Source organism: Phoenix dactylifera, chromosome 6, assembly GCF_051530095.1.
Source record: "Phoenix dactylifera cultivar Ajwa chromosome 6, Ajwa_hap1_PhDact_Kaust_v1.1, whole genome shotgun sequence".
Lineage (NCBI taxonomy): Eukaryota > Viridiplantae > Streptophyta > Magnoliopsida > Arecales > Arecaceae > Phoenix > Phoenix dactylifera.
The window spans coordinates 38010866-38029149 of NC_143195.1; the positions used below are offsets into that span (position 1 = coordinate 38010866).

Here is an 18284-nt window from a genome sequence, read left to right on the forward strand (position 1 = left end):
TACTTATCTTCTTGTGGGATATTTACTTTTAGATACCTATTCTGGCATTGGTTTGTTTTTTACTCCCCCTGAATTCTTTTGTTGTTGTACATAAAAAAACGCCTGAGTCATCACGCGCAATGCCCATGAGAAACTCATGTTTCGTTAATGATCTTATCTATGGTCTTGCACTCAAGGAAAAGTTTGGAGTTGAGTGTAATTGATGCTTGCTTACATAGACAGATGGGAATATTTTTGGGCACCACCGAACGTTACGGCAAATCAGGCCTCCACCTGCAACTTTTTTTTTATATTTGAGAATATAAATGAGTCTTATCCTCTACGGTACATCTAGTGGACTGTGTTAATCCTTGGGTGTTCCTGCTTTTGCTGATACAGGAAGTAAGGATTAATTACAACGAGGTTAGCGATAGCTAGACGTACCGTGCATGCACCCAGCTTCCTTCGTTCATGCACGCGCGCGCGCGCGGAATCACATATAAAAAAAATTCTTAAATAACCGGGCCCATCAGCGACCTTCTAAGGAAAGTGCACGAATATATCTTAATCGCTCTGCTGGATCGGGTCTCGTCACAATAATCATAATATCTATTCGGATCTTGTTCTATAACATTGAACTGCAATATTAGGTCAAAGGGGCTATTTTTTTTCTTTCAAAAGTGTGATTTGAAAACAAGAACGAAATAAAGTTTCTTTTTATGGATTTATCGTAAGAACATCCCGGGCTACTGTATTTATTGATATCAAATCAGATAATAATAAAAACTCATCTGGTTCATAAAAAGATAATGAAAAAAATAGAAGGATACCATATATTTCATTGAAGTTGTTAAAAAAAAAAATAAAAAAAATAGCTTTTCTATATAAATAAAATTTCTATATTTTAAAAGAAAAGAAAAACTCATGTAGAGTAAAAAAAAAAGTCTAATTTTCATGGGATAGAAATTGAAATAATTTTTAAAAAATATTCTAAAATTTATAGATAGAATAAAATAAGACCTTCTTCTTTATTAAAATATTTATATATTTTTTAAAAAATAAATATTCAACCAAATATAATGTACTTAGAATATGTTTTTTTTTTTTTCTTATGATCAACTAAATATACAAAAATTATTTTTTCGAGTTTTATATCTTTTTAAATATTAATTTTTTAAAAATATTTTAGTAAAAAAAAATCACCAAATCAAACGAGTACTATAAAGCAGGGATCCTCGTTTATATTTAGTGAGCAGCTGCCCACCCACATCGATAAGGGGGGTAACCCCTGGCGTTGTGCATGTCCTAAACAGCTTGTGCCAGTATGAAAACAAGTACGTTCGATGCATGCTCGCACTAAATACGGTAACCAGTCTACCACCCTGAAACTAAAGAACGATAAAAAAATTATTTTACAAATCACCACTGGCCACCCCTATCGTCCCTCTTCCATGGTGCACCCTGCATTGATTTCTTGTCAGTTTCTCATTTAAGGAGCTTCCGTGGGCTGCTTTCTTTCATGACCTGGTATCCCCGTGACGCCAACTCTTCTCTCAAATGTTCCAACTCTTCCGTGATTGAAGACTTTATCCATCCCTTTACTTCTTCCTGCCAGCAAGATATCATAAAGCTGGCATGGATCGATGTAGGCTCACGGATTATGGCGCTGCTGCCCTTGGAGGGATGCTTGAGGCCATTGTTGTGGGTCGATACCAAATACTTTTGCGTTGCACCGCGCCCCCCATCCCAATTCAACATAATTTTTCTTTGAGCAACAACCCCTTAGATTACAGAGATTGTCTACCTAAAAGTAGTGTTCCAAATTCATGACTAAGTACGTTCAAGCTGATCCATGAGTTGGCAAATCTCTTTTTCTTCAGTTAATTAGTAAGTAACACCAGGAGGCGACCAATTCATGCAAAGGTTAATGTCCTGCATGTGGCTTGCAAGGATTGGTGTATCTATGGAGAATTGCTGTGAAACATGAAGCTCTTTGAATATTGAGAATGGGTGCCTCAAAGTATATATTTTTAATTAACTACTTTCTTAACCTGACATATATACAAGACTAGTTGTGAGCAGACCATTTCCATTCTCAAATTGGCAAGAACTTTATCAGTATTATTTGTACATTTCTTCACAGGTGTTTCATGGTGATCGATTGCAAGCAACTTATTAGATGTTTTAGATTAAAAATTTTTGGATTTTGAAATTTTAGATTTTAAGAGGTTGTTTGGTTGCCAAGATGAAAAAGATCAAAAAAATCGAAAGTTGTGATTGGAAGAAGTAAATCATAAACGTAAAAATATCTATACATATATAAAAGAAATGATAATTTTAAATTATTCTTCATTTTGTCTATCATTTATATATAAAAATATAATCATATTTATCTTAAAAAAAATAATTGTCCCTCTAACTTTTTCACTTGCATTATCTAGCATATAGGCTTTCTCTCCATTCCCAGTCTAATCGCATCCCTTTATTAGATCTCTCAAATAGATTGGATTCTATATCTTCCTTTAATCCAACTTGTGAATATATAGTTTTACTAAAATACAATATTTTAAGAAAAATAATGAAAAAAATCACTATACATCTTATTAGAAATGAAATTGATTTAAAGTTAATATAAAAAAATAGAAAGAAAAATGAGAGAACAAAAAGAAGAAATAGAAAAGAAAGAGACTAAAAAACCAACTAGCCCGACAAGTCTAAAGTGGAAAATTTTAATATCATAATTTTTTGAGAAAAAGGAGGAGATTGCCCCCATCTAGCCACTTAAGTATGGGCAGGATACAAATCAACTACATTAGGTAGCTCCCATAATTTTAATTTTGTGATTTGACTATAACACTATCGAATTTACAAAATTTTAATTTCATGGTTTCACAATAGCACATTCAAACAATCAAGATTGTAAAACAATGGATCATGGTTTCTAAAATTACAAAGTATCATAATTTTTTTAAGGCACATCCAAAGAAAAGCAAAGAATACCCTAAACTTCAAATATTTACACTGTCTAAAATTTCATGGGTGTGTACCTTCTAAAATACATTGTTTTAATACGACATATGCTTTGATGATTTTTTAATTTTTGGATGCACACTCCTATCTTGTTAAACAATCTTTAATGATAAGCGTTACAATTACGCTCCACATGTCATTTCATCTATCTCTTTTCATGAATTAAAATGGATCATGAACTCTTCGTAAGTAACTAGACACATAAAAAAGAAAAAGTTCTTTTTTCTATTTTTCTTTTTTTGTTTTCTTTTTCTCTATCCTTTTCTCTGTGTCTTGCAATGAAAACTTATGAACATCCCTATCGAATGTCTCCTGCATTTATATTTTGAATAAATTACACGGACATCCCTCCAAGTTTAGGGCTCCCCACCTAACATTTTAGAAATAAAGAATATAAGATATTTTAAGACTCAAATAGGTTAAAGAGCAATGAGGTCAGCATAGGTCGTTAAACTTATTTAACAAAAAGATTACGATGAAGTGTTATGTGTATATTTTGAAATATTGGGCTTGGAATCTGTAATTATCCCAAACTTGGAGAGGATTTGTATAGTTTACTCTTATATTTTTATAATACTAATAAATTAGTTTATAAAAGAATAAATATTTAAAAAGTGAAAACCATGAACAAAGGGAAGAACCAGCCGTGGCACAATGAAGTTGGATTCCCCCGAATAGCCGCACAAGGAAGGAGGCTAATCTTTCCAGCCTACTATTATTGACTTATAAACCGAAAAGCCGGAAGCCCTGATCACATATTTTAAGCTCTATATTCTACATGCTAGTCACCAAAAAAACGTGGCACCTTGGCGAATCAAGAACTTAATCTTCTCAATAGAATACTCAATCTATTCTTATTGGAGTCATACATGGCCAATTTGGTGCGAACGAACGAACCCTTTGTTTTATTGCTACTCTTGGGTCCTCCTGCAGCCCTTTGTTTCCACAGGGCATATATCAGCAATCAGTCCCGAACCTTCTTTGCCTTGGCCGCAACCAGGAGCGGCCCAATGTATTTAGGAGACTAAGGCCGTTTTGTCTTTGAAGCTTTCCCTGCAATGGGCCGGCCTAAGGCGAACTCATAGTGGCCTTTTTCCTTTCCATTTTGTCATTGAGGTCTTTCCTACGGTAGACCTTCTTTGGGTTGGGGCCTTAGGCAACCGCTTCAGTCGCCTAAGGGTTGGGCCGGCCCTGGCCACAACTGTGTCCGCCATCAAAGTTTGATTTGGAAGTACTTGGAATCGATACAATGAGCGGCGACATCAATCCAAACATCAATGGTGGATGTGGCAATAGCCGGTTTTGCCTGCTAGATTTTGGTCATAACATTTAAATTTTTCAACCTACCAAACTCCAATCGATCCTTTGAACGTATTTAGTTTTCACCTATTAGATTGTTTTGTATTCATCCTTCCAAACAGACAAACGGCCAACATGGTAGAACGAAGTATAATTCAAGCCCTATTTGGTAGAGTCGTTGGTAGTAGAACTCTCGAATGTAAAGCTTTTTGATGTAAAACTTTTTAAAGTAGAGTTTTTATAAAAAATATTTGTTGTTTGGTAATTACATTTTTAATAAATCAAAACAGCTTTCCGATGCATGCTAAAAGTGCTTTTCTGAAAAAATTCTTTTTTTGGAGCTTTTTTCAAGAAGCTGTTTTAGCTTTCTGGTAAAACTAAAATAGCTTTCCGATTTTTTACCAAACATTTTAATTTTATCTAAAAATACTTTTAGAGAATGAGATAGTACTTTTTGACCCATCAAAAGCTCGAGGCTCAATCTTCAATAAGAAGCCAGAAGCCGCGGTTGCTGTTGTTGCGCAGTCTCCCATTAAATTCCTGACAATGATGACCGTGTCTTCCAATGCGGCACGCTTGCAAGGGGAGTTGATTTGGAAGGATTGGTTGTGGCCCAATCTTCCAACCAAATGGTTCCGTGGGAAAAGTGGAACCTCGGACACCAAATGAGGATTCCCCAGGAAAGGCCCAAGCCATGACATGCAAACTACTTTCAACCCACCAAGACCGGGCCGGCTTATTAATTGTCATGAACTCAAGTCAGGTCCATTGGTCTTGATACCGGAGGTCAGCTCAGCTACAGTCCACTCTCTGTTAGAGAATAATTGGTGGAACCATGAGAGATTAAGAGTTCTATTTTGGGTTCATTAACTGCTGAGATTTGCCGCCAATTTTCGTGGGGAGTATCCAAAGGTTTAGTTAGGTTTTGTTAGCCAATTCAGTGAAGAGGCAATCCAATCTTGGAATCCAGCCTGCTTCAAAATCTTTAACTACATTTGGATTTGATGAAGTTAGTTCATGTAGTTCTTAATAGCTCCTCTTTTTTTTCCCCTTTTAACTTTGGGAGATGCTCTCCATATCATTTTAATTAATTGAAAGAATGGAGGATTGGATTTATTTCATTATATAAGGTTTGCCATGCGGTCACCGAGCACTGTTGGATGGGGCGTTGCGGGTGCCTACTTGGCTTTCCATATATGGCTGGATAGGAACGACAGAGTGTTCGAGGACAGAAAAGTTCCCCTGAGGTCAGTTGTGGAAAGAGCTATTCGTCTGGCCGTTGAGGTCATTGAGGCTATTATGGTTGTTTCATCTGGGATGGCTAGCTCTTTTTGGAAGCCCTCCACCTTCTGGCCATCTCAAGATAAATTTTGATGATAGCCTGCCCGTTAGTGGAGATAGCGTTGGAGTCGCACTTGTGATCAAAGACCCTAATTCTAGATTGATTGCTGTAGGGGGCAGCGTACCTTCGAGGCATCAGCACTGGGGATAGAGCTCAAGGCTGGGTAGGAAAGAATATGCTATGTGAGATGGGTGTTAGAGGCTGGGAGTATCATCCTTAATGAGGATTTAGTTGTGGTGATTGAGCGGATACTATAGGAGGGGCTGCAGAGCAGACCATCTACTACTAGGCGACATCCGGCAGTTGCTGAGGAAGTGCGGTACTTCCAGCCTGTGTATGTATACTGAGAGATGAACAGAGCTGCTGATTGGATCATTTTTTTTGCTGCCCATCATTTCTAAGAGATTCTTTGGACCTGACTTGTATCTGTTCCTTCTTCTCTGTATCGTTTTTTTTTTTTTTACTCCAATAATAGTGCTTTCGTGGAATTAGTGTGAGCAGCCGAGACGATGTATTAAAAAAAAAATACCGGGGATTTGACGGAATTGATCTCACAAGGTCCTCTATCAAACTTGCGTCAAAATGGCCGTGGTGGTGACGCGCGCACCGATCAACCCAAGGCATTTACCCCTTGGAAAAAAAAAACGCCACGTGGATGGACTGATTTGAAAATCATTAAGTTGGCATTAAATCTCAACCAATCCCCGGTGGGGAATGTCGGCAGATGACCTGTTGCGTTCCATAAGATGGCATCTTCATTATATCAATTATTATTGTTTAATCTTCATGAAAACTAGTTTTGCCTTTTGCACCGAAACAACAACAACAGTAATAAAAGGATTAAAAAAAAAAGGAAATTCCCACCTGCCTGTTGTTCTGAGAAGATTAGGAGTCACTGTACTTCAGGATTTGGATTAAGAGTCTAATTATCTTCTTCGTTTTCCCCCAACCCCTTGATTGCCTTCTATGTTTCTCACAGAGATTTCCTTCTGGGCCATAAATCTTCTTCTCTCCTTTGCATTTATTTAATAGCGTGGTATTGGGGGTGGGGACAAGGTTGGTTTGTTCTTCTGCCCCCAAAACCACTTTCCCTACCCTAAAGTTCAGCGGTTCTGGGGGCCTGTGGACATCTCCTTGTGGTCTGACTAGGGTTGGGGTTGGGCTTGGATCTGGAGGAGTTGGAAAGAATTTCCCTCTTATGTCCCCTTAGTCAGATCTGGACTGTTAATATTTCTTGTTTTCATCTCACAAGATTTTGTGCAAATTGTTAATGAACTCGGAATCCAAACCGCTTTAGGCCAACAGAAGATCTGTGGGCTTCTCAAGAACGTGTAAGTCAATGGTCTGATGAAGGCCACCATCGCCTATTTTCTCGTAAAATTTTGATTAGTTCCATGCTGGTGATATTTTGATCCAAATGATTTTTTTTCTTCCCTAAAGCGTTACTAAGATTTATGATCTGCGGGATCTTATGCAAGGAACTTTGATATGGGTGTGAAATCGATATGTTGTTTTCTGTGCATCTTTGGACTGGATTCTGTCACCGATAGAGATATGTTCATGGTTTGAATAAGGGGAACTTTCAGACCTAGAATTTTATTTGATATCTGAACTGAATTTAGGAAATATGGAACTCAGCAGCGAGTAAAAGCATCTTGATCGGTCGCTGGATCTGATAATTATAGAATATCTGTGTTAAATTCATGAAACAGATGGTCTGGGAATACCAAGGAATCTGTCGTACTGCGTTATAGATTGCAGATTCTGGTTATGATTTTTTTTTTTTTTTGTTGGGGGGGTGGGGGGATCTGTGAGATTATAGATTTCTTTTTATTTTTCCCTCCTCTCTCTATATATCCTTTCAATCTAAAAGCCTTGCAGGAACTTAAGACCTCGAATGTTTAATTGCAGCATCTCTGTTGTATCTTCTAGATCCCTCCTTCCTAAATCAGGTTCTTTATGACAGATATAAATAGGTGTTTAGCTTTCAAGATCACCTATAAAGTAAAAAGAAGTTATTTTCTATATGCACTCTAACATCCAAAGGAAAAAGAACTGTTGCATTTTTAATATTTAAGAAGATGGATATTGGAGGTGAAAAAATTAACTCATCATGTTATTTACATTGAATTTATATTTTTTTTTTCTTTTGTGTGCGCATGTGCTTTCACCTATGATCTTTTATGTTTGTTGCAGGGGATTTCATCTCTATGTTAACTGCTGAAAGTTTAATAAGTAGATCATAAATTTATGTTTATTGTTTCAAGGAATGCTTATGCTTCTTTCAGATCTACACTGCTGGTTATACTAATCTGTCGGGTCATTTGCTTATGATCAATTTGTTTATTATAAGATCGGTACTTTAGGCCATTATCTTATGTTCACATGAATCCATCTATCAAATTTCATCCCATAATGTGATTGGAATTTGTCAGTTTTAGGATTCCCTGGGATCATGTATTTTATATAATATTCTTTTCTTTTCAGTATTAATGGGGACAGAATGCCTAGGAGCTTGTCTCAAAGATGACTCTGATGGAATGCCTTCAGTTCCTCCTGGCTTTGTGTCACTTACATCATTCACCTTGCAGAGAGTACAAGAAAATGCTTTGGCCTCTGCATGTGTTTCTAATCCAATACAGGCTCCGCTGGAAACTGAGTCTAGCATCATTGAAGACAAAAAGTTTAGAAAATCACTTCGGCATAGACCATGGATAAACTACAGGCAGTTTGATTATAGCTCGGAAGAAGAGGAGTCTGACTCTGAGCTCTTTGAGCAAGTTAGTACTATTGCTGATGTTGTCTTGTTAATCGTTGCCTTTTAAGTGTTCAGGTTGTTTGTCATCATATCATTATAGGCTTCTTACTTGATCTTCTTTACCTTGCAATTGATATCATCTGTTGCTTACGGTGCTTCTTGGTCTTGACATGTTGTTGTAATGTCATATGGTAGTCCTTTTGACTTTTTGACCAACAGTTTGATCTTCCTGTTTAGGACATCCCTTCAGTTAATGGCCTACCAAAAGGGGTTCTTCGTGGATGTTCTGAATGTCAAAATTGTCAAAAGGTTTTGTTAAATCTCATGATACTTGTACTTGGTTAGAATTTTCTTCCTGATTCCTACCTGTTTGAATTCAATTAATGTCTGAAGTCTTGCAGGTCACAGCAAGATGGCGTCCTGAAGTTGCCTGCAGACCCATCCTTGATGAAGCTCCTGTTTTTTATCCAAATGAAGAGGTATTTCTCATGTTATCTATGATAAATTGACTCGCTTGTATGCTAATGCTTATTCTTTGAGCCAAAAAGTCCTATATTTTGATTATTTTGGTGTTACCTATAGGAGTTTAAGGATACTCTCAAATATATTGCGAGTATACGTCAAGTGGCAGAACCATATGGAATTTGCCGCATTGTACCTCCACCATCATGGACTCCACCTTGTCCTCTCAAAGAAAAGGGTGTGTGGCAAAATTCAAAATTTGAGACTCGCACCCAACAAGTGGATAAGCTTCAAAATCGTGATTCCATCAAAAGAACTTGCAGAAATCATATTATTATGAGGAGGAAAAGGAGAAAGCTCTTGAGGATGGAGGCAGAATGCAGAAACAAAATTGAGAAGCTAGCAGAACCTAATGGATTTGGACACTGTACCAGTGCTGTGAGGTTTGGATTTAAACCTGGTCCGGACTTCACTCTGGAATCATTTCAGAACTATGCTGATGATTTTAAGGAGCAATATTTTTGCATGAGAGACATGGATAAAGATTTAAGATCAGCTCAGTTGGAACTATCAGTGGAGGATATTGAAGGTGAATATTGGCGAATTGTTGAGAAGCCAACTGAAGAGATTGAGGTACCTTTAATAGATGTAGATTAGCCAAATAGTCAGCCGATTGCTTTCAACTAGTGTTCTGTAAAAAATCAAATTTTATGCTTCTGCAGGTGCTCTATGGTGCTGATTTGGAGACAGGAGTTTTTGGTAGTGGTTTTCCTAAAGCATCTTCACCTCCATCAAGTTCTGATTTTGAGGATCGATATGTGAAGTCAGGTTGGAACTTGAACAACTTCGCTAGGCTTCCAGGCTCTGTGCTTGCTTTTGAAAATGGGGACATTTCTGGCGTTCTAGTTCCGTGGTTGTATATAGGGATGTGCTTTTCATCATTTTGTTGGGTAAGATCTTATCACATCCTTTCCAATTAATTAATAATATCCAGATATATACAATTAACAACAGCAATGCTGATACCTTTTCCATTATTAATTTTATCTAATATAATGACAATTTTTTTTCTCATTGACTTTGATTTCTAGAAGGCATAATATGTATTCAATGGCACATTCTGCTTGCCATTGTTGTATATGAATTGCCTTAGTTGCCTATACTGCCTTCTGTTTCATTTGTTTGGCAAGTCGATTTAACTTTTGTTTTTTGGTAAAAGCATGTTGAAGATCACCATCTGTACTCAATGAATTATTTACATTGGGGTGCTCCAAAAGTGTGGTATGGAGTCCCAGGCAGAGTAGCCGCAAAGTTGGAGGTGGCTATGAAGAAACATTTAACAGATTTATTTGAAGAACAGCCAGACCTGCTTCACAGTCTTGTGAGTAATGACTTGGCATGCATCATTTTTTCTTCCTAGAAGGGGTCTTCCACTTCTTGGAAAGAAAAAAAACACTTTACTGAATGCATGTCCAAGTGTCCAACAACCACAGTTATGACCTTTTTTCAAAAAAAAATCCTGCCCCCTTCTATCCGCTCGACGTCTCATGTTTTTTTTCCTTATCTTTCTTCATAGGTTACTCAGTTTTCACCTTCCATTTTAAAATCAGAGGGCATACCAGTTTACCGTTGTGTTCAGCGTTCGGGGGAGTTTGTCATCACATTTCCCCGAGCATATCATTCCGGTTTTAACTGTGGATTCAACTGTGCGGAGGCCGTAAATGTTGCTCCCGTTGATTGGTTGCCTCATGGGCAGAATGCTGTAGAGCTTTATTCTGAGCAGAGGCACAAGATATCGATATCCCATGACAAGTTGTTGCTAGGAGCTGCAAGGGAAGCAGTAAGAGCTCAGTGGAATATTTTATTTCTGGGAAAAAATACATTAGATGACTTAAGATGGAAAGAAGCATGTGGCCTGGATGGGATCCTAACAAAGGCGCTTAAGGTGAACTCTTTATGTTCAATCCTCAGTATAGTTTGCCATCATAAGTGATTACTCACTTTATTTTACCTTTTGATTAGGTAAGAATTGAAATGGAGCGTACAAGAAGAGAATATCTTTGCTCTTCTCACTCAAGGAAAATGGATGCAGATTTTGATGCTAACTGTGAAAGAGAGTGCATTGTGTGCCACTATGATCTACACCTTTCTGCAGCTGGTTGTCCATGTTCACCAGATAGATTTGCATGTCTGTGTCATGCAAAGCAGCTTTGTTCATGTGCTTGGAGCACCAGGTTTTTTCTCTTTCGTTATGAGATCATTGAACTGAATGTCCTTGTTGATGCTCTTGGGGGCAAGTTGAGTGCAGTTCATAAATGGGGACTCTCAGATCTTGGATTGAGTTTAAGTTCTTATGTTGCCAAAGATAAAACACAAAAGCCCATTACTAGAACTTCCTCAGAAAGTATAGATCAGAGAGAGAAGGGACAAGTGCAGCAAAGTAGTTCAAATAGCGGTGAAAAAAATTCTGCTTTATCTCAAGAAGTCCAGGCATCTTTGCCTCAACCTACCTTCATAGCAGTACCAAAGGAGAGAGAAAAGATAACACCTAATGCGGTTGATTCAACACACACAATTGCTGATCCCTCTTCCCTGCACCAACAAAACAAATCTACAACCATGTTTCCTACAGAAGACTTGCATCTACGAGGTAGGTCTTCATCTGAAGTACATCAGAGCTTACGGTCCAATAAAGGACATAGAAGTTCAGATTCAAATGCATGTAGCATTTCTAGCCGTGAAAATTTTCAAGGGAGCGTGCTTAACATCAGTATGCTGCAAACTACTTCTAGTGAAAAGAACTCAGGGGGTTGCCCTGTCTTGGGGCCTGAGGGTTTGAGTAACTCAGATAAAATGGTGTGTGGTACAGGAAAAAATATATTAGCTACTGATGACGATGCTAAAAATTTAAAAGATGCTGGGTACGAAGGAGGAGAGAAGCTGCTTTCAGATGACATAAAGAAACAACCAGTTTTAGAAAGCTCGGAAACTTTTGCAAGGCTGACAAACTGTGATGATAAGATGACTTTCTGCAATTCTCAGAAGGATCCAGTTGTGGTGGCACCTGAGACTAATGCATCTGTAAGGAGTGAAAAGGATGTCAGTTTGTTGCCCACTGTGGGGATATCTGATAATATGCCCAACCTGGTATCTCTAGGGGGCAGAGATGGGAGGACACAGAGTACATGCAGAGAGTATATCCCCTCTTTACAAAATCAGCAATTGGTTAGGTCCTATCCTCAAAACACTTCTCACAGTAAGAACTCAAATTCTGTATCAAATGCAAGGCAGAACTCAGAATTTTTGGCTGCTAAAGAAGAGCATGGGTGTAGTACAAATATCAGAAGTCATCTTCAGCAGTCCGGAAGTATGAAAACAGAAAGTGCAATAAGGGGTGAGAAAACTGGACCAGATTTTGCTCATAACCTGATGGATAAAAGAGATACTATGACAGCAACCTTTTCTTGTTCTACAAATAGCATAGATAGATCCAACTGTCCACAGAAGGGGCCTCGCATGGCCAAGGTGGTGCGGAGAATAAATTTTAGTGTTGAACCCTTAGAATATGGTGTTGTCTTGTCAGGAAAATTATGGTCTACAAGCAAGGCCATATTCCCAAAAGGTATGCTTGCAGCTTTTAATTATGTTTTGAATCACCTTTGAGGTCTGTATTGTTAGCATGCTTGAATAACCAAACTAAACTCTGTATCCTCATGCCTTCCGCTAGTCTGCTTTCCACCTTGTGTTCATTTTCACTTTTTTCATCATTCAATCCTCTACAATGGATTATACTTCTTTCGATTGCAGGATTTAGGAGCCGAGTTAGGTACTTCAATGTACTTGACCCAACTCAAATGTGTAACTACATCTCTGAAATTCTGGATGCTGGACTGCTTGGACCTTTATTTATGGTAATAATTCTCCACTTCTTTGTCAAACAGTATTTAACTTGAGATGGTCAATTACTTAAGTAAACGGTAGTTAAAGTGCATATAAGCAAAGATATCTGTGTGTAAGAACCAGTTTTAGACTTTTAGTTAACATGCATTCTGCACATGGTTATTCTTAGACTTAATTCAGTACAGATTTAAGAATGTTATTAATCTTAGTATTACTTCCCTTGTGAAAGACCAATAGGGCACTTTAGTCTATGACCACCTGATGCCAGTCAAGTGTTATTTTATTCTCTTGAATAATCTTAGACAACCATGCTTTTGCTTTCTCAGCCAATATTTTGATATTCCCCCCTTTCCTCTGCTTATGCATTTATGATTTTTTTCCTGAATTTAGTTTAAAAATATTTGCCGTCAATTTAAATATATTTTCTTTCCTATGCCGTTTCTTCGCATGCCCAGTCCTCTTTGCTGAAATTGTTAGAAATGCAAGCTGTCGGTGTTCTATATTTCCTCTCAGCATGCCCCTTGATGTGAATTTCTCCAAATAGGACTGATAAGGGGTTAAATGCAATCAGGAATTCAGGATTGTTATAAGAAATGTAAAGCTTAGTGTTCTTTTTGGGTTTTTGGTGCATCTCTGCTACCATTAGCCAATTGCATACTTTGTCTGGCCCACTCTTTTGATGTTTATGCCCTCACTTAATCTTCGCTTATTGTGAATTAAAATGGCAAACATTGGCATGCTTTTTGCATGTACAAATTTCATTTATCTTCCCATATTTGATCCATTGAATACATTGTTTGAGCCTTTGAGGTAACTTTCTATCCTGTATGACTTCTCCGGGCTCCCTTTTGTAGGTTCTAGACATGGAAATAAGTAGGGTTGGTCGGAGTCCAACCCGATCGAAATTTTACCTAAATTGTTTAGAGAAAGAACCAAAACAACCGAAGAAAATGTTCAGCAATAGCTTGCTCATGGTTTATCTCTTCTCCTCGCTCTCACTTTATTTGGAAGTCCTACTCCACTTCCGTGCATTGTTTTGTTTGTATTCTCTAAGTCATGTAACTGACAAGTGAAATCCTAATTGGGGTTGGCAGGTTGAGTACAAGGCCCTATACAATAGCTAGTTTGGTTATTTTTATTCCTTTTAAGTCAATTATAAATGGGTTAGGTATGACTTTAGGGTTTTTTGCAAGGTTCACCATCTTGGTACTGGACCCTGTATAGGTACCATCATATTACAATGTCGGTGCACGGTACGGTATGAGATGACAAGGCATATTAAGTGTCAATATGGTACGAGACTGCGTACTTATTTGGTACGGTACCAACCAGTATGGCATATCTTATATGTTGGGGGGTAGGGTTGTTTTCTGGAGATGGATTCTTGATTTTCTTTTTATCCTGCTAAAATATCTAAATATATTATATTTCAACTTACTGATGTTTCAGGTTTTGGTAGAGCATTATCCAAGTGAGGTATTCTTTCATGTATCTGTGACAAAGTGCTGGGATATGGTTAGAGAGCGGGTGAATCAGGAAATCAGGAGACAGCACAACCTGGGAAGAGTTAACCTTCCTTCACTACAGCCTCCAGGATCACTTGATGGGCTTGATATGTTTGGTTTAACCTCACCAAAGATCGTTCAGGTAATTGTGCATCAAATCCCTCAGTGGCAAAACTTTGGTGCTTGTCTGTAGTATTTGATTTATTTCTCCTAGGAGTGCCATTACAGTCACTTAGTCTGAGGTTTTAATATTATCCTAGTCCTTTCCTTCCACATGAACATGTTGAATTGCCATCATTGCACCTATGAAACTATGTTTGAGAGCTTAAGAAACTTTCTGAGATTAATTGGATCATTTTCTTGGAATAGTGCTCCATTTAGAGTTCCATTAATCTCATAGTTGATTGAGTTTTCATCTTATCATACAAGATACATAATATGTAAGTCTCTCGGCAACAAAAAAGGCCATCAACTTGTGAGTTGGTTTTAGAAAAATTAACAAAGTATTTTCATTTTATCATACAAGATACACGATATGCAAGTCTCTCAGCAACAAAAAAGGCCGTCAACTTGTGAGTTGGTTTTAGAAAAAATAACAGAGTATGAGTAGCAATATAAGTGTGTACAAGTAGTAAATGCAAGCACTAAGAGAAACGTAGTACTTCATAATTTGTACTGCTAAGATCTTTTTTAGAATTTTCTACATCTATTTAATATATTCTGGACAATATTTACTGGCTAAGAAGTGAAAATGATGGCAGATCAATTTAGGGAGTTGGGAAATGGTGATCTAAAAAATGATTGAAATCAGCAGTGTCTAAGAAGTCTCTGAATAATACTATCACACATTAGTCATATCAGATATATGGTTTAATAATTTGTAATTACTACTCAACTTCATATTACTATTTGAAATGAGTCAACAATAGACGGAACATAGACCCATTAGATGGAAGTACATGACATATAATTAGCCAAGTTAAAAGTGACTTGAATTGAATATTATAAGATACGGATTGTGGTAGTATTGTTCAACAGCTTGAATGTGTGCAGATGTGGGATGGGTTTCCTTCCGAAGTGTGTCTGCCACCAAATAGAAGGATCCTCCAACTAAACTTTGTACATCACTACTTCACATTTGAATTTTAAGTTTTTTGCCAATTCCAAGAGCCTTATTTGCTGTGCATGTTCCCATGTATTCTATCATTTAGGCTCATTTATAAATGTCTCCCGCTACAGAAGCCTTAGTCCTCAAATAGTGCTTCTCAAGCTACCTAAGTGTTATGGAAAGAAAATGATGTTGCTAAAGATGGCTGAGCATGAGAGATGTGAGGTATAAGGTAGCTTGTTGTTTTCACTAATTAGCTTAGGATCGCATTTCCAAAGCATGCAGGTATTCTTTGCTTTGTGGGCTATCACATCTTTCCATCCCTGGAATAATGGTGAAGAAGAGCAATTACAGGTTAGGCAGCTAAGGAGATGAGTCTTTTTTAGGAGGGGAAAGTAAGTTATTTGGGAAAATACCGATGCCTGTAATGCACTAGTTAGGATCAAGGTTTGGAGTAACTTGAGCACTTGGGATGGGGACCAGAGCTTTCATAAAGATGAGGTTGTGGAAGTGATTTGAGGTACGTGTAGATAAATGTAAGATATCATAAGAAGTTGATCATAGGTGCTCCACTTATCTACATGACACGAAACAAAAAATGATTAGACACTTGAAGGAATTTGTGTATTGCTAAGTATGGCGGTGATCAGACATGGTTGAACCCAGAAATTTTGAATGGTGAAGGTATTGGTGTGAGAATTGCAGCAAGATTCTAGAGTAGGTGTTAACCTTAACTAGAAGATCTGATTACCAAGCTAACACTTTGGCATTAGTTGTTCGAGCAAAACTTCAACAAATTCTCTGAGCATTTTTGTTGAAAATATAGTCACTTAATATATATATTCAACAAGGTGAAGGTCATTTGGCAAAGTACGAGGAGCGTAGATCAACTAGTGCAGAATCATGTACACAATTTGAATTGATGAATCCTGATGTTTAGATGTTTGACCCTGGATATCTTTTTTAAACATCAGGTTTTAAAAACTTATAATGACACCTGCAGTGTTCCTTGTAATAGCTGACACAGGAAAACTCTTACTTAAGATGTATATTTCTGGCAGTGTGCAAGATCATGGACAGCCACACCTTGCCCCTTGTCCCTTTTCACTGGCTATTGCTGGGGAGAGTGCCTTTAGACACCAAAAAAAGGCTTGGTCTTAGCTTTTTGACAAAATTGTTTCAGTGGCCAGTATTAGAGAAAGATGAGGAACTATTGTGACAGGATGCTGAGAAGATGCAACATGCCACACGGAAAGAGAGAAGCAGATCCCAGATAATGGAACAGTCTTTGACATGAGAAACATTTTTTTCAGACGTGTGTTCCTTTCTCTTTTTTTTTTTCCTCTTTTTTCCTTTTTTTTGGGTGGAAGGGGGGTTAAACACCACAGGAAGAGGTGATACATGCACGAAGCACAGTCCAAGTACCAACTTATGTTCCTTTCATTTATTCATAGTATGACTTGTTTTTTGTTGGAAACTGAATTTTTTATAAAAGGAGTACTTATTAGCGCCAGTTAAGAAGCTCACATTAGAAGGTAATACATTACATGATCCCATATCCAGGTCTATAAATCTACTTTCCTCTCCTTGTCAGCTAACCTGTCTTGTACCCATTTAGTGGAACTATTAGCATGGTGGAATGTACAGTTCTCAATTTGTCTAGGAAACCGAACAATGTGCACCACAATGGCTATTAGACTCCCTCCACCATGTCACTAAGGGCAAGGAAATCGGGCTCCATAAGAATACTTATTGGCCAAGTAGCTAATCAAGCTACAGGTTGATGCCCTTCAATAGAGCTTTAAGCTCATTGATCAGAAAAACAGCTTCAATCATGCCTTGAGACATGATCAACAGGCACCCAGTCATCCAAACTATGCTTCCAATAGCTGCTCTGCTATCCTTAGCATGGATTGTCAAGTCATCATCTTCCATTGTCCATCATCTCAATTCTCTCCCTTTTTTTTCCAAAAAAAGAGAGAATTGCTAGTGATATCGCCACCTTTTATTGCACAGAGAGTATGTCTGTGCATGTATGTGCATGTGTGCATGCTTTGGTCTTGGTATGCTCACAATTTGACAAACTCAAGCTCTTCATATCTTGAAAGTGAAGACAGACTAATGGCAACTAAGAATATCTGACTCACAGTGTAACTTGAAATCAAAAGCCCATTTAGAAAGCACATTGTGCACTTATAGTACCTGTCTACTTTACCTCAAAATTTGCAGATACGATATATGATTCTGGTAGTCTACCTCCACAAGAGGTACTGGATTTACTAATAGACCTCAAAATTCTCATTATCAATCCACATAATAAAATGCGACACTTTATCTCCACCGTCCTCTAATGTATTTAGTGATCCCACTTGAAATAAGTGCTGACAATTCTTGTTTGTATTGATTTTTACAGGCCATTGAGGCAATTGATCCAAATCATGTTTGCTCAGAGTACTGGAGGTCAAGGCCTGAAGTTGCTACTCCACCAATTGCATCAAATTCTACCATGGACCGTAGACCAGGTCTTAAGGAGGTCGGAACTGATGCACTTAGAGGCCTACTTAAAAAGGCCAATCCAGAGGAGTTGCATACCTTGCATGGTGTCCTTAGTTATGACCAGCAGAATTCTAAGCAGGAAATCATCAAAATTCTCCATGAAGAAATTGAGAGCCGCTCACAAGCAGTATTTTCTAGTCCAATGTGGCGTTAGTTGTATTGTGTTTCTACCAATTTTTTTGAGGGAACACCAAAACCTTTTCTTTTAGGGTTTTCAACTGACGTATCCACATTCTTTTTTCCACAAAGTGGGCACGAGCACTGAAATAGTATCTCACAAGCTGCAGAAATTGTATCTACAGACCTCTGAAGTTATTTTAAATAATCTTTTTTGTTTTTACTCTA

At 37.7% G+C, this 18284-nt stretch overlaps 1 protein-coding gene across 4 annotated transcripts; it reads left to right on the plus strand.

Moving 5' to 3' along the window:
* Positions 1–6438: 6438 nt before the first annotated feature.
* LOC103703939 (lysine-specific demethylase JMJ703-like) lies at positions 6439–18284 on the plus strand. Of its 4 annotated transcripts, XR_015988348.2 has the most exons (13): positions 6513–6981; positions 8138–8430; positions 8646–8717; positions 8810–8887; positions 8991–9503; positions 9593–9820; positions 10090–10251; positions 10447–10815; positions 10893–12492; positions 12678–12781; positions 13995–14127; positions 14220–14417; positions 17797–18284. XR_015988348.2 is itself a non-coding variant. In XM_017841998.5 (12 exons), exons 2-12 carry the CDS (start codon positions 8143–8145, stop codon positions 18091–18093), a joined length of 3909 nt encoding a protein of 1302 aa, XP_017697487.4. In that variant the 5' UTR covers positions 6439–6981; positions 8138–8142; the 3' UTR covers positions 18094–18284. The 4 variants fall into 4 exon arrangements, 3 of the variants coding, with proteins under 3 accessions (XP_017697487.4, XP_088580254.2, XP_088580255.2); XM_017841998.5 differs by lacking the exon at positions 13995–14127 and having other exon boundaries at positions 6439–6981; XM_088724129.2 differs by lacking the exon at positions 13995–14127 and having other exon boundaries at positions 6598–6981; positions 8242–8430.

What these genes read in the sequence shown, in the direction of transcription:
- LOC103703939 (XM_017841998.5), top strand. Translation starts at nt 8,143, where the DNA reads ATGGGGACAGAATGCCTAGGAGCTTGTCTCAAAGATGACTCTGATGGA. An exon ending in AATGTCAAAATTGTCAAAAG is followed by an intron (nt 8,718 to 8,809) that starts GTTTTGTTAAAT and finishes GAAGTCTTGCAG; the next exon opens with GTCACAGCAAGATGGCGTCC. An exon ending in TTTTTTATCCAAATGAAGAG is followed by an intron (nt 8,888 to 8,990) that starts GTATTTCTCATG and finishes TGTTACCTATAG; the next exon opens with GAGTTTAAGGATACTCTCAA.